Source organism: Pseudorasbora parva, chromosome 10 (assembly GCF_024679245.1).
Source record: "Pseudorasbora parva isolate DD20220531a chromosome 10, ASM2467924v1, whole genome shotgun sequence".
NCBI classification, from domain to species: Eukaryota; Metazoa; Chordata; class Actinopteri; order Cypriniformes; family Gobionidae; genus Pseudorasbora; species Pseudorasbora parva.
The window spans coordinates 1,272,917-1,287,916 of NC_090181.1; the positions used below are offsets into that span (position 1 = coordinate 1,272,917).

Genomic DNA, 15,000 nt, shown 5'->3' on the forward strand with positions numbered 1-15,000 from the left:
ATTAGATATTTTTACTGGAAAACAGATACAAATTCAAAACAGTCTAAAAGATATTTACCTGAGAAGCACGATGACTTCTTTTCAAATGTAACAAAATAAAGTCATTTTGTGCTTAAATTAAATCCAAAAATATCCTTGCTTGTCCTTTTGAAAGCTAGTGTTCTGAGCTCATTGGCAGATATTTATATTGAATTATTAAGCATAAACTTATTTGGATCCATTTCTCAGAAAATAAGACATTCTTTTAGATACATTGTGGGAACCAGCCAGCGGTTTATAAATCATACAGGATGAGTTTTTTTGAGAAAGTAAAAATGCAGAATGTTTCCTGTGATGGGTAGGTTTAGGGGCTGTTTGCGTGTGTGTGTGTGTGTGTGTGTGTGTGTGTGTGTGTGTGTGTGTGTGTGTGTGTGTGTGTGTGTGTAGGGGGACAGAAAATACGATTTGTACAGTATAAAAACCATTACGTCTATGGAGAGTCCCCACAAAGATAGGGGACCAGACATGTGTGTGTGTGTGTGTGTGTGTGTGTGTGTGTGTGTGTGTGTGTGTGTGTGTGTGTGTGTGTGTGTGTGTGTGTGTGTGTGTGTGTGTGTGTGTGTGTGTGTGTGTGTGTGTTCGGCTCACCTCCTGATGTGATTTTGATACAGTTATATGAGATTAAAGCAAAAGAAATCAATTAAGCTGAGTGTGAGATGATTAATAGAGTGTGTGACTCCTCAGATTGGCTGAACCGTGTGTTTGTGTGTGTTCAGCTCACCTCCTGTTTGAAGAGGTTCTGCCGGTTCTTCAGGGACCGCAGTTTGATCTGTTTCTTCTCGTGCTCCAGCTCGGCATCAGGCAGTCTGAAGTACACGATCAGATCGTTGAGCGTCTGGAGGACCTCCTCGATGGGCAAGAACACACACACACGATTCTTGGCACTCAAACCATCCAGCTCTCTGTCGAAACAACACCAGACACGTCAGACTGTCCAATACAGTGCATGAACACAACATACCTTATCAGGTTGGCAGAATAATAATTCTCCACTGTGTGTTAATAGGCCAGAGGAGAACTGAGTCTGGTTTCTCCAGAGGCTTATTTTTCTCCATCATGCATGTTTGGTGTGTGGTGTTTATACTGTAATGTGTTGTGTGCGGTTTTCATACTGTAATGTGTGGTGTGTGGTGTTTATACTGTAATGTGTGGTGTGTGGTGTTCATACTGTAATGTGTGGTGTGTGGTGTTCATACTGTAATGTGTCGTGTGTGGTGTTCATACTGTAATGTGTGGTGTGTGGTGTTCATACTGTAATGTGTCGTGTGTGGTGTTCATACTGTAATGTGTGGTGTGTGGTGTTCATACTGTAATGTGTCGTGTGTGGTGTTCATACTGTAATGTGTGGTGTGTGGTGTTCATACTGTAATGTGTCGTGTGTGGTGTTCATACTGTAATGTGTGGTGTGTGGTGTTTATACTGTAATGTGTGGTGTGGTGTTTATACTGTAATGTGTGGTGTGTGGTGTTTATACTGTAATGTGTGGTGTGTGGTGTTCATACTGTAATGTGTCGTGTGCGGTGTTCATACTGTAATGTGTGGTGTGCGGTGTTTATACTGTAATGTGTGGTGTGTGGTGTTTATACTGTAATGTGTGGTGTGCGGTGTTTATACTGTAATGTGTGGTGTGTGGTGTTTATACTGTAATGTGTGGTGTGTGGTGTTTATACTGTAACGTGTGGTGTGGTGTTTATACTGTAACGTGTGGTGTGTGGTGTTTATACTGTAATGTGTGGTGTGTGGTGTTCATACTGTAATGTGTGGTGTGGTGTTTATACTGTAATGTGTGGTGTGTGGTGTTTATACTGTAATCTGTGGTGTGTGTGGTGTTTATACTGTAATGTGTGGTGTGCGGTGTTCATACTGTAATGTTTGGTGTGTGGTGTTCATACTGTAATGTTTGGTGTGTGTTGTTCATACTGTAATGTGTGGTGTGTGGTCTTCATACTGTAATGTGTGGTGTGTGATGTTTATACTGTAATGTGTGGTGTGTGGTGTTTATACTGTAATGTGTGGTGTGTGGTGTTTATACTGTAATGTGTGGTGTGTGGTGTTTATACTTTAATGTGTTGTGTGCGCTGTTTACACTGTAATGTGTGGTGTGCGGTGTTCATACTGTAATGTGTGGTGTTCATACTGTAATGTGTGGTGTTCATACTGTAATGTGTGGTGTTCATACTGTAATGTGTGGTGTGTGGTGTTTATACTGTAATGTGTGGTGTGTGGTGTTTATACTGCAATGTGTGGTGTGTGGTGTTTATACTGCAATGTGTGGTGTGGTGTTTATACTGCAATGTGTGGTTTGTGGTGTTTATACTGTAATGTGTTGTGTGCGGTGTTTATACTGTAATGTGTGGTGTGCGGTGTTCATACTGTAATGTGTGGTGTGTGGTGTTTATACTGTAATGTGTGGTGTGTGGTGTTTATACTGCAATGTGTGGTGTTCATACTGTAATGTGTGGTGTTCATACTGTAATGTGTGGTGTTCATACTGTAATGTGTGGTGTTCATACTGTAATGTGTGGTGTGTGGTGTTTATACTGTAATGTGTGGTGTGTGGTGTTTATACTGCAATGTGTGGTGTGGTGTTTATACTGCAATGTGTGGTTTGTGGTGTTTATACTGTAATGTGTTGTGTGCGGTGTTTATACTGTAATGTGTGGTGTGCGGTGTTCATACTGTAATGTGTGGTGTGTGGTGTTTATACTGTAATGTGTGGTGTGTGGTGTTTATACTGCAATGTGTGGTGTGGTGTTTATACTGCAATGTGTGGTGTGGTGTTTATACTGTAATGTGTGGTGTGTGGTGTTTATACTGTAATGTGTGGTGTGGTGTTTATACTGTAATGTGTGGTGTGTGTTGTTTATACTGTAATGTGTGGTGTGTGGTGTTTATACTGTAATGTGTGGTGTGCGGTGTTCATACTGTAGTGTGTGGTGTTCATACTGTAATGTGTGGTGTGTGGTGTTTATACTGTAATGTGTGGTGTGTGGTGTTTATACTGCAATGTGTGGTGTGGTGTTTATACTGCAATGTGTGGTGTGTGGTGTTTATACTGTAATGTGTGGTGTGTGGTGTTTATACTGCAATGTGTGGTGTGGTGTTTATACTGTAATGTGTGGTGTGTGGTGTTTATACTGTAATGTGTGGTGTGGTGTTTATACTGTAATGTGTGGTGTGTGTTGTTTATACTGTAATGTGTAATGTGTGGTGTTCATACTGTAATGTGTGGTGTGTGGTGTTTATACTGTAATGTGTGGTGTGTGGTCTTTATACTGCAATGTGTGGTGTGGTGTTTATACTGCAATGTGTGGTGTGGTGTTTACACTGTAATGTGTGGTGTGTGGTGTTTATACTGTAATGTGTGGTGTGGTGTTTATACTGTAATGTGTGGTGTGTGTTGTTTATACTGTAATGTGTGGTGTGGTGTTTATACTGTAATGTGTTGTGTGCGGTGTTTATACTGTAATGTGTGGTGTGCGGTGTTCATACTGTAATGTGTGGTGTTCATACTGTAATGTGTGGTGTGTGTGGTGTTTATACTGTAATGTGTGGTGTGTGGTGTTTATACTGTAATGTGTGGTGTGTAGTGTTTATACTGTAATGTGTGGTGTGTAGTGTTTATACTGTAATGTGTGGTGTGTGGTGTTTATACTGTAATGTGTGGTGTGGTGTTTATACTGTAATGTGTGGTGTGTGGTGTTCATACTGTAATGTGTGGTGTGGTGTTTATACTGTAATGTGTGGTGTGTGGTGTTCATACTGTAATGTGTGGTGTGTGGTGTTTATACGGTAATGTGTGGTGTGTGGTGTTCATACTGTAATGTGTGGTGTGTGGTGTTCATACTGTAATGTGTGGTGTGGTGTTTATACTGTAATGTGTGGTGTGTGGTGTTCATACTGTAATGTGTGGTGTGTGGTGTTCATACTGTAATGTGTGGTGTGGTGTTTATACTGTAATGTGTGGTGTGTGGTGTTCATACTGTAATGTGTGGTGTTTATACTGTGATGTGTGGTGTGGTTTTTATACTGTAATGTGTGGTGTGTGGTGTTCATACTGTAATGTGTGGTGTGGTGTTTATAATGTAATGTGTGGTGTGTGGTGTTCATACTGTAATGTGTGTGGTGTGTGTGTGTGTGTGTGGTGTTTATTCTGTAATGTGTGGTGTGTGGTGTTTATACTGTAATGTGTGGTGTTTATAATGTAATGTGTGTTGTGTGGTGTTTATACTGTAATGTGTGGTGTGTGGTGTTTATACTGTAATGTGTGGTGTGTGGTGTTCATACTGTAATGTGTGGTGTGGTGTTTATAATGTAATGTGTGGTGTGTGGTGTTCATACTGTAATGTGTGTGGTGTGTGTGTGTGTGGTGTTTATTCTGTAATGTGTGGTGTGTGGTGTTTATACTGTAATGTGTGGTGTGTGGTGTTTATAATGTAATGTGTGTTGTGTGGTGTTTATACTGTAATGTGTGGTGTGTGGTGTTTATAATGTAATGTGTGGTGTGTGGTGTTCATACTGTAATGTGTGGTGTGGTGTTTATAATGTAATGTGTGGTGTGTGGTGTTCATACTGTAATGTGTCGTGTGTGGTGTTTATAATGTAATGTGTGGTGTGTGGTGTTCATACTGTAATGTGTGGTGTGTGGTGTTCATACTGTAATGTGTGGTGTGGTGTTTATACTGTAATGTGTGGTGTGTGGTGTTCATACTGTAATGTGTGGTGTGTGGTGTTCATAATGTAATGTGTGGTGTTTATACTGTAATGTGTGGTGTGGTGTTTATACTGTAATGTGTGGTGTGGTGTTTATACTGTAATGTGTGGTGTGTGGTGTTCATACTGTAATGTGTGGTGTGGTGTTTATAATGTAATGTGTGGTGTGTGGTGTTTATACTGTAATGTGTGGTGTGTGGTGTTCATACTGTAATGTGTGGTGTGGTGTGGTGTTTATAATGTAATGTGTGGTGTGTGGTGTTCATACTGTAATGTGTCGTGTGTGGTGTTTATAATGTAATGTGTGGTGTGTGGTGTTCATACTGTAATGTGTGGTGTGGTGTTTATACTGTAATGTGTGGTGTGTGGTGTTCATACTGTAATGTGTGGTGTGGTGTTCATACTGTAATGTGTGGTGTGGTGTTTATAATGTAATGTGTGGTGTGTGGTGTTCATACTGTAATGTGTGGTGTGTGGTGTTCATACTGTAATGTGTGGTGTGTGGTGTTTATACTGTAATGTGTGGTGTGGTGTTTATACTGTAATGTGTGGTGTGTGGTGTTTATACTGTAATGTGTGGTGTGTGGTGTTCATACTGTAATGTGTGGTGTGGTGTTTATAATGTAATGTGTGGTGTGTGGTGTTCATACTGTAATGTGTGGTGTGGTGTTTATAATGTAATGTGTGGTGTGTGGTGTTCATACTGTAATGTGTGTGGTGTGTGTGTGTGTGTGTGTGTGTGTGTGGTGTTTATTCTGTAATGTGTGGTGTGTGGTGTTTATACTGTAATGTGTGGTGTGGTGTTTATACTGTAATGTGTGGTGTGGTGTTTATACTGTAATGTGTGGTGTGGTGTTTATAATGTAATGTGTGGTGTGTGGTGTTTATAATGTAATGTGTGGTGTGTGGTGTTCATACTGTAATGTGTGGTGTGGTGTTTATAATGTAATGTGTGGTGTGTGGTGTTCATACTGTAATGTGTGGTGTGTGTGTGTGTGTGTGTGTGGTGTTTATACTGTAATGTGTGGTGTGTGGTGTTTATACTGTAATGTGTGGTGTTTATACTGTAATGTGTGGTGTGTGTGTGGTGTTTATACTGTAATGTGTGGTGTGTGTGTGGTGTTTATACTGTAATGTGTGGTGTGTGTGTGTGGTGTTTATACTGTAATGTGTGGTGTGTGTGGTGTTTATACTGTAATGTGTGGTGTGTGGTGTTCATACTGTAATGTGTGGTGTGTGGTGTTCATACTGTAATGTGTGGTGTGGTGTTTATACTGTAATGTGTGGTGTGTGGTGTTTATACTGTAATGTGTGGTGTGTGGTGTTTATACTGTAATGTGTGGTGTTTATACTGTAATGTGTGGTGTGTGTGTGTGGTGTTTATACTGTAATGTGTGGTGTGTGGTGTTTATACTGTAATGTGTGGTGTGTGTGTGTGGTGTTTATACTGTAATGTGTGGTGTGTGGTGTTTATACTGTAATGTGTGGTGTGTGTGTGTGGTGTTTATACTGTAATGTGTGGTGTGTGGTGTTTATACTGTAATGTGTGGTGTTTGGTGTTTATACTGTAATGTGTGGTGTGTGGTGTTTATACTGTAATGTGTGGTGTGTGGTGTTTATACTGTAATGTGTGGCGTGTGTGTGTGGTGTTTATACTGTAATGTGTGGTGTGTGGTGTTTATACTGTAATGTGTGGTGTGTGGTGTTTATACTGTAATGTGTGGTGTGTGTGTGGTGTTTATACTGTAATGTGTGGTGTGTGGTGTTTATACTGTAATGTGTGGTGTGTGTGTGTGGTGTTTATACTGTAATGTGTGGTGTGTGGTGTTTATACTGTAATGTGTGGTGTTTATACTGTAATATGTTGTGTGCGGTTTTTAGAACAAGCAGGAAAACCTGCAAAAACAACAAGACCATAAAACATCCATTCACATAAGAAGAAAATCCCCAGTAAGATTGCAGACTATCTCAAACCCACACCGCATGAGGTCGTGAAATGTGTCTGTGACAGTAACAAGCTTCCCACTAATCCCATTCTGAGCCAAAACACTCTCGCTTATGTAACATTATGAAACATATTTTCTGCAAACGGCCTGGGCGAAGGTGCCATCGGGAGCTCACAGTCAAGATGCATGTGTGCTGAAAATAGAGTGTGTGTGTGTGTGTGTGTGTGTGTGTGTGTGTGTGTGTGTGTGTGTGTGTGTGTGTGGTGTACACCATCTGGCAGTAAGTCGAGCGAGACGCTTCCTTTCGTGAGGTGTCAAAGGTTGTGTGTGTGTGTAGGCTTGTTTTTGTGACATACGAGGACACATAATGCCATGGGTATGAAACAGGTATTACAGGAGAGGGTGAAATATGAGGACATTACCCATGTCCCCACTTTACAAAAGGCTTATATATCACACAGGAGTTTTTTTTGTTGAGAAAGCAAAAATGCAGAATGTTTCCTGTGATGGGTAGGTTTAGGGGCTGTGTGTGTGTGTGTGTGTGTGTGTGTGTGTGTGTGTGTGTGTGTGTGTGTGTGTGTGTGTGTGTGTGTGTGTGTGTGTGTATGTGTGTGTGTGTGTGTGTGTGTCTAATACCTGATGAAGCAGCTGAAGAGGCGCGTGGTGTTGCGGATGATTCGGGCCGCTCTCGACTCCTCGTGCTGACAGCGCTGAAGCGTCAGACCGTCGTCCATGTGGCCTTCTGAGTGAAGACAGGCCTGAACCACAGAGAAGCGGAAAATAATCATTCAATATTCCACTCAGTTAATATGAGCTCTTACACTACATGATCATAATAACAGAAGAACTAGAGTGTTGTTGGCGCTGTCTGACTGAAGTCAACCTTTACATTTTAATTCAGCATTCGAGGCCGAATAAGAAAAAGTGATAAAATAATAATAAAAATAATAATCATTCAAATAAAATATATCTTAAAAAGAAAAAGAAAATAAGTATTTAAAAAATTACTTCAGCTAAAACTATATAGACACATAAAAATAAAATAATGTTAACTTAAATATTAAAAAATATTTTTTTAAACTATTTATTTTCAGGTTGTTTCCAAGGCAATATTTCTCATTTTCCTCATTTAACTTGATGTACTAAAACTACAATAAAATAAGTAAAAACTATGCATATTTATATATATTTTTAACTAAAACCGTAAAAAAAACATTTCCGTTAAAATAAACAAGAATTATTTATTATTTTAGCTAGATGCCAACATTTCTATTTTCATTTAGTTTAACTTAGTTAACTCAAATAAAATAAATGTTAAAAGAAAAGAAAATATAAAAAATGATCAAAAAAGATAAGAAAATATTAAATAAAATTATTTTCACATTTTTATTCAGTTTAACTTGATATACTAAAATAAATAAAATAAAAAATAGACATATTGAAAAGTGAAAAATGTAATTCCTGAAATAAAATGTTAGCTAAAAATTATTTTAATATTCACACTTTTATATACACACATCTTTAAAAAAAAAGCTACAAATAATAAGTTAACAAACAACATACAACATTTAAAAAAATAAAATATTTAAAAATATCATATTTTACTTCTTTATTAATTTAGTTTAGCATGATATATTAAAATAACTAAAACTGAAGTCAGCTTTTGGATTAAAAAAGTCAACAAAATAAATACAATTTAAGGATTAAAATAAAACTAGAAAATATTAATAAAAATATAATAGCATCTCAATGTTACTAAAACAACAGACGCCTTTGCTTATTCAGAGGCCCGTTACAAAATGTAAAATTTAAGTAATCTAATATTAACTTATTGAACTGTTGTATAAAATCAATATTTCCATAAAATGTAGAAATGTGCCGATATTGGGCAAAAACGCACTTTTTGCTTTTGTGTATTATTTACAGATATTAAAAACTCACACGGACAAATTTTTTTAAACCATGTATTCAATTTTTGTGTATTTTTATCAACTTTGGGTGTCATTTTTAGGTAATCTCTGCTGGTTTGTGTGTGTGACGTGATGGACGGGCTATTCTGTTATGGGTCATGCATCATTAAATCTGGACTAGAATAATCTCACCCGTCTCTTGAGCGGCCCGAGTCGAGCCGACTTTACATCAGGCGCCTGATAGGACAGCCACAGTCCAGTCGCCACATGCATCACGAAACACAGAGAGTCTCCATATTTGATCTCCGCCACGCCCATGCCCTCAATGTCCCGCTTCGGACTGCACTCCAGCTTATCCTGCGCAGACACACACACACACACACTGGATATACACATGAACACACACTTATGTTCATTTAACTGCAAAAAATGCTTTGCTTACTTTGTATTTCTATCTTGTTTCTAGTAAAAATATCTAAACATTCTTACATTAAGAAACATTTTCTAGACTAGTAAAAATCATTGTCTTGTTTTGGGAAAAAATAACTTAAAATTAAGAGAGTTTATGCTTAAAATAAGATAAATAATCTGCCAATGGGGTGAGAAAAATAATCTTGTTTTCTGTTTGAATTAAGATTATTTTTCTCACCCCATTGGCAGATTATTTATCTTATTTAAAACAAAAACTCTCTTAATTTTAAGTTATTTTTCCCCAAAACAAGACAATTACTTTTGCTTGTCTATTAAATACCTGTTGTTATAAGAATATTTCGATGTTTGGACTAGAAACAAGGCAATAATACTAAGTAAGAAAAACATTTTTTTTCTGTGTTGAGTTAAATATGATGAGTGAAAACTGGGTTTGATAGCAAGTTTGACAAAAAAGGTTTGAGTAGGTGGAAATCTGTGGAAAGGTATGATGAGTTAAAATGGGTTTAACCAAGAAGGTTCTTGAGGGAAAAAAAATCAGGGAATAGTGACTGAAATAGATTTTATGAACAGGTTTGAGAAAGAAATGAATGAGAGCTGATCTAATTAAGATGGGACATGTATGTAGACTGTGAAATGAAGGATGGTTTATTTTTATTTTAGACCATTATTGTGTATTTAAAACTGTTTTAACTATCCTTGTTTTTAATCTTTAATTCTTACACATGGTAATCTTATTTCGCATGCTATCACTATTTTAATGAATTTCTATGTAAAGCACTTTAAATTGCCATTGGGTATAAAATCTGCTATACAAATAAACTCGGCTTGCCTTAAATGAGCGGACTGGACATCTGAGCACATTTCAGCAGAAATCATGAGTGTTTTCAGCTCATCAATCATGGGATTGTTTGAGTTTGACCTGAACACATGATGGCAGATCAAACTAATCTCTGAACTAACATTACCGCACATCCAGAGGCAGCGCTGATGAGTCGTAATTAAGGATCGTTTCCCTGCCGGAGCGTCAGGAATAAAATCACAGCATAAGTGGATGACAAACGACACACAATAAAAGAGATGGTTCTTCTGTAATAAAGCTCTGAGTATTGACCCTTTGAGAGCTGGAATCATTATCTGTCTCACTTACAGATATAACCATAATAACTGTCTGATATTAAAGGCCTCTCTGAAAGACGACTGATTAATAATGTGATTAATAATGTGATGAATGAGAAGATTTCTAATGTTGAAAGACTCTCTTTTGCTGCTTTTGTGTGATCAGAGATGGGGCCTTCTGCTCTTTAGCCCCCAGTCTGTGGAATGCTCTCCCTGACAGACTGTAAATGCTTTTAAGTGTGGTCTTAAACCCCACCTTTTTAGCAGAGCTTTTAATTGATTAGTTACTTCTTAATTTTTCAGTTTGATTTACTTTATTTTATTTACTTATTTATTTATTTGTTTGTCAGCAGAGCCTCACCCTTGTTCGTCCGTGTTTTCAACGTCGGGTTTGTCATGCCCCTCTCCTCGACAAAACCCGGACGGCCCATTTTGAGTCCGTCTCGAATCTAGTGTTGTCAAAAATACAGACCGCGATACCAAATCGGTACTGAAATGTTAAAAATGTGAGCACTGTTGAGCTGAATCATAAACACCTCTGACTGGCCATTGTGCTCACACGCTCATCAAATATGTCTGTGATTGGCTACTACGATCAGCGCTTCACAAACATGTTGTAAAAATACATCAATGACGCTTTTCACTGAGCGCTTGCACAGATACACACAGTGTTTAAATGCTGGTGTCTATCAGCCTAATGGTCCATTTCTCGGCAGGTCGTTCCTGGAAGCCTCTGGCCCCACCCGCAGCGCACCTCTTTTTACAAGCTTTCCGGCACGCCATTCCCTGGGTCCGGTTCTCAGGTTCGAGTTTTGACGTCCAGTTTCGCCCTCTCCCTGACAAAAGCCTGACGGGTCGTTTTGAGTCCGTCTCGCTGCACCGTCGGCTTGGAGCTTTTCCCGAGTTCGGCTTTGGGACTCTGTCCGACTCTCTTTATGGAGCCGCTCATATGAATGTGTGTGTTTGAGTGAATGCAGAGTGTATGTTTTGTTTGTGTGATTACCTTGGAGGCTCTGAAGCAGAAGGCCGTGGCATTGGTGTCTGACCTTTCCCTGTCCTGCAGAACCAGGCCTCGGTCATCGGTCAGCGCCAGATAGTGACCGGTGGTCAGGTGACGCAGGCGGAACGGCTGACCCCATCGGATGTGGCTGCCGCACCAGCTGAACACACACGGAGATCACGGGTTTGTACAGTCAGCATTTTAGTGTTTCACACACAGGTCAGTCATTTACGTGTGACGACTGCATTCGAGAGCTTCATTAACTCTTGAAAAATGCAGGTAGTGTCTGTTTTTATGAGCAGTTAAAGCTGTTTGAGCCTTGACTCACAGCAAACAAGAACAAACCCATAATAAACCAACATAAATATAAATGCTTTATATTGAAAACAAGACCAAAATATCACAACCTGCCCACTTTAATAACTCCACAAACTAAACTTGAATAACTTCACAAGCCCATAAACACTTATAATAAGTGGACATGGTAACAAAAGGGCTTTTAACTGAGACGATCTCAATGGGTTTGAAGACATACACACACACAAACACGTTGTGTTTTTGAGAATTATGGGGACTTTCCATAGGCGTAATAGATTTTACACTGTGCAAACTGTACATTCTATCCCCCTACACTGCCCCTGCACCTACATATCACACACACACACACACACACACACACACAATCAGACAAACACTCTCGCTCTCTCTCATACACACACACACACACACACACACACACACACACACACACACACACAATCAGACAAATACTCTTGCTCTCTCTCATACACACACACACACCCACAGACACACACTCATGCAAACACCCTATCATACACACACACACACACGCACACATACACATACAAACTCTCACTCTCACACACTTAGACAAACACTCTCTCTCTCACACACACACACACTTATACAAACACTCTCGCTCTCTCATACATAAACACACACAGACACACACACAGTAGGTTTTTGTGAATTGTGGGGACTTTCCATAGGTTTAATTGATTTTGCATTGTACAAACAGTACATTCTATCTCCCCACACTGCCCCTGCCCCTAAACCTACCCATCACAGGAAACATACTAAATTTTTACTAGTGGTGGGCCATTATCTGTGTTACCGTGCTGCATTAACGTGAGACTCTTATCGGGCAGTAAAAAAAATTATGTGGTTAATCTATTTTAAAAGTTGGGTTGGGAGCTGGGTCTATACCAGCAGAGCCGTCTGACGTGAGCTGGGGTGCCGTGTAAAAGGTGCACTTGCACCGCGGTTCATCTCACATCTGATGATGCATCTTTAATATAGGTTGTAACTTGAAAATAATGCTTTATGTTTGTATCTGTCGATGGATACACGTGCTGGCTTCCCAGTGATACATTACAACAGCGATTAATAAAAGAAAAACGTGGGCAAAACGGCCTCTCTTTGTAAATTGTTCAATGCATGTGAGTGCTGCCGTATGTCTGAATTTGACCAGTCATTTCAACATCCTCACCCGCGTGTAGAGCCAGAAGAAGCGAATGAGAACTTGCGCACGCTGAGAGAAGATCTGTATCTGTGCACTCGTCTCAAAGAACGCAAAATTCTCACAGCGTGCAAATATTGAATCATCTTTCAAGTCTTGCACTTGAACAAACTCACACAAAAAGTATGTCAACGTGTCCATATTGATGAGTATCCAAACAGACATAGTCTGTATCTGCTTTAAGTGAACAGTATAGAGTCGAGAAAAACGACACACATCCCTACATTGGGTCTTAAAGGGGCAGTAGCCTTTACTGCTGTCTGTCAAACAAAAGATCACTCACTGCTCTTGATTGAATAGCTCGTGTAAGTTTAAAAAGGATTAATCTTTCATTTAAACAGTAAAATATGCAATTATTTTACATTTGATTACTTTATTCAATTTATCTACCTAAAACCGAATGTTAGGCCTACCTAAAAAACCTGAAAAGCATAGTTTATTTTATTAGTATCTTTGCTCAATTGTATTTATTTGTGTGCTGCTTTTATTTAAGTTATTTGTTCATATTTTCTTTATTTTTATTTGACAGTAGTCCTTTTTTCCCTGAACATATAAAAACAGAACTGTACCGAAACTGTAAACCTACAACCGTGATATAAACCGAACCATGAGCAATCTGTACCGTTAACTTACACCCCTAACGTAATGTATGTGAGAGGGTAGCACACACATTCTGAAAGCCTTCGGCAGAATTCAGATGAGCCATTTTAATCTAGATTTAAAAAAAATATCTATGCCCAACTCTAATTTTTACATTTTCAAAAAAACTATTTAGTATGCTAATGAAACCATTTACATTGTGGGGACCGCTGGCTTGTGTTCTCAGGTTTATATTACATTATGGGGACATTTGGTCCACACAATGTAATTTAAACAAGTACACACACATACACACACACACACACACACACACACACCTGATCCGTAACGGCTCCAGCCTCCAGAGAGATCGGGCCTTTGCTCCAGCTTTACCCGTCTCATAGTTCACCAATCTGAAAAACACCAGTGAAGACACATTTACATCAGGCTAGGAAAGGAATGAGGGCAAAAATACCTGCAAAATGAACAAAAATGACCCCAAAAATGATCAATAAAAATGTGAATATGAATAAAAGTGTTGATTGGGGCAATCGTGTGCATCAGTTTATTGCAGTTTTCTCGTTTTCTGTAAATAACCAATGAAGTCTTGATTTCTATTGTAAGAAGCAATAAATAAACGGTTCTTAGCTTGTTTTCTCAAAAAAGTGTTTTTATGTACTCATTTAATCAGCATTAACACTATTACAGTATCAAGAGCAATGATTTTTGAAATATTGCAGCTCTAACCTGCAATGAATTCCTGTTTATTAATTTCTTTATGCTTTTGAGTCTCTTATGCTCACCAAGGCTGCATTTTTTAAAATCAAAACTACAGTCAAAATTATGAAATATTATTCTAATGTAAATCATCCGTTTTCTATGTGCCTCTGGTATGCAGGACATACGATTGCCAAAAGTTTTGTGACGCCTGCATTTACATGCACATTTGTGAGGTCAGGCACTGATGTTGGACGAGAAGGCCTGGTTCTCAGTCTCCGCTCTAATTCATCCCAAAGCAGGCCGAGAGCTGGAGTTATACACCTGTGGCCGTGAAGGGATTGAACACCTGAACTCAGTGATTTGGAGGAGTGGCCCAATACTTCTGAAATTCTAAAGTACACATACAATGGACACAGTATCATATTGAGGTCACAGGAGAGGATTATGAAGCAATTACATGATAATTTAGGAGTCTCACTTCTCCCAAGGTTTATTTTTCTCCATCATGCCCTGATGGAGTTTCGGTTCCTTTGGTCGCCTTTGGCTTGCCTTGCTCAGTTGGGGACACTAACATTATGATCAAAGTTATTCAACTAAATATACAAATAAAATTAATTAATGAGGTCTTAATAAATTCTATAAACTATAATACTGATCTGCCAACATTGTCTCTCTCTGATAAATTAAAATAAGCTGATAACATCACTGTTTACTCCAGAACGACTGTACAGCCAAATCTAATTCTGCTGCAGTATTGTCCTGTTTGACACTGTGAAGCTGCTCTGACACAATCGGCATTATAAAAGCGCTGTATAAAGAAAGTTGATTGATTGATTGGTTTATTGATTGATTGATTGATTGATTGATTGATTGATTGATTGATAATGACAGCATGGCGAATGTAGTTGCATTCATACTATATAGAACATACTTTCAAAATAATAGTACTAATTCAAAATAAAAGCATTTGCGATTTGATTTCGGCCGCAGGTTAAATCCTAAAGC

The 15,000-nt window shown here is 38.7% G+C and overlaps 1 protein-coding gene across 5 annotated transcripts in view; it reads right to left on the reverse strand.

The window, feature by feature from the left end:
* LOC137090868 (ryanodine receptor 3) overlaps positions 1–15,000 on the reverse strand; it is a 294,990-nt gene that overhangs the window by 188,479 nt on the left and 91,511 nt on the right. For all 5 annotated transcript variants that reach the window (XM_067454843.1, XM_067454842.1, XM_067454840.1 and 2 more), the window contains exons 10-14: positions 13,614–13,688; positions 11,160–11,316; positions 8,801–8,965; positions 7,335–7,456; positions 761–941 (exon numbers count right to left, since the gene is read on the reverse strand). In XM_067454843.1, coding sequence (XP_067310944.1) covers positions 761–941; positions 7,335–7,456; positions 8,801–8,965; positions 11,160–11,316; positions 13,614–13,688 — 700 coding nt within the window. The remainder of the gene's footprint in view (positions 1–760; positions 942–7,334; positions 7,457–8,800; positions 8,966–11,159; positions 11,317–13,613; positions 13,689–15,000) is intronic.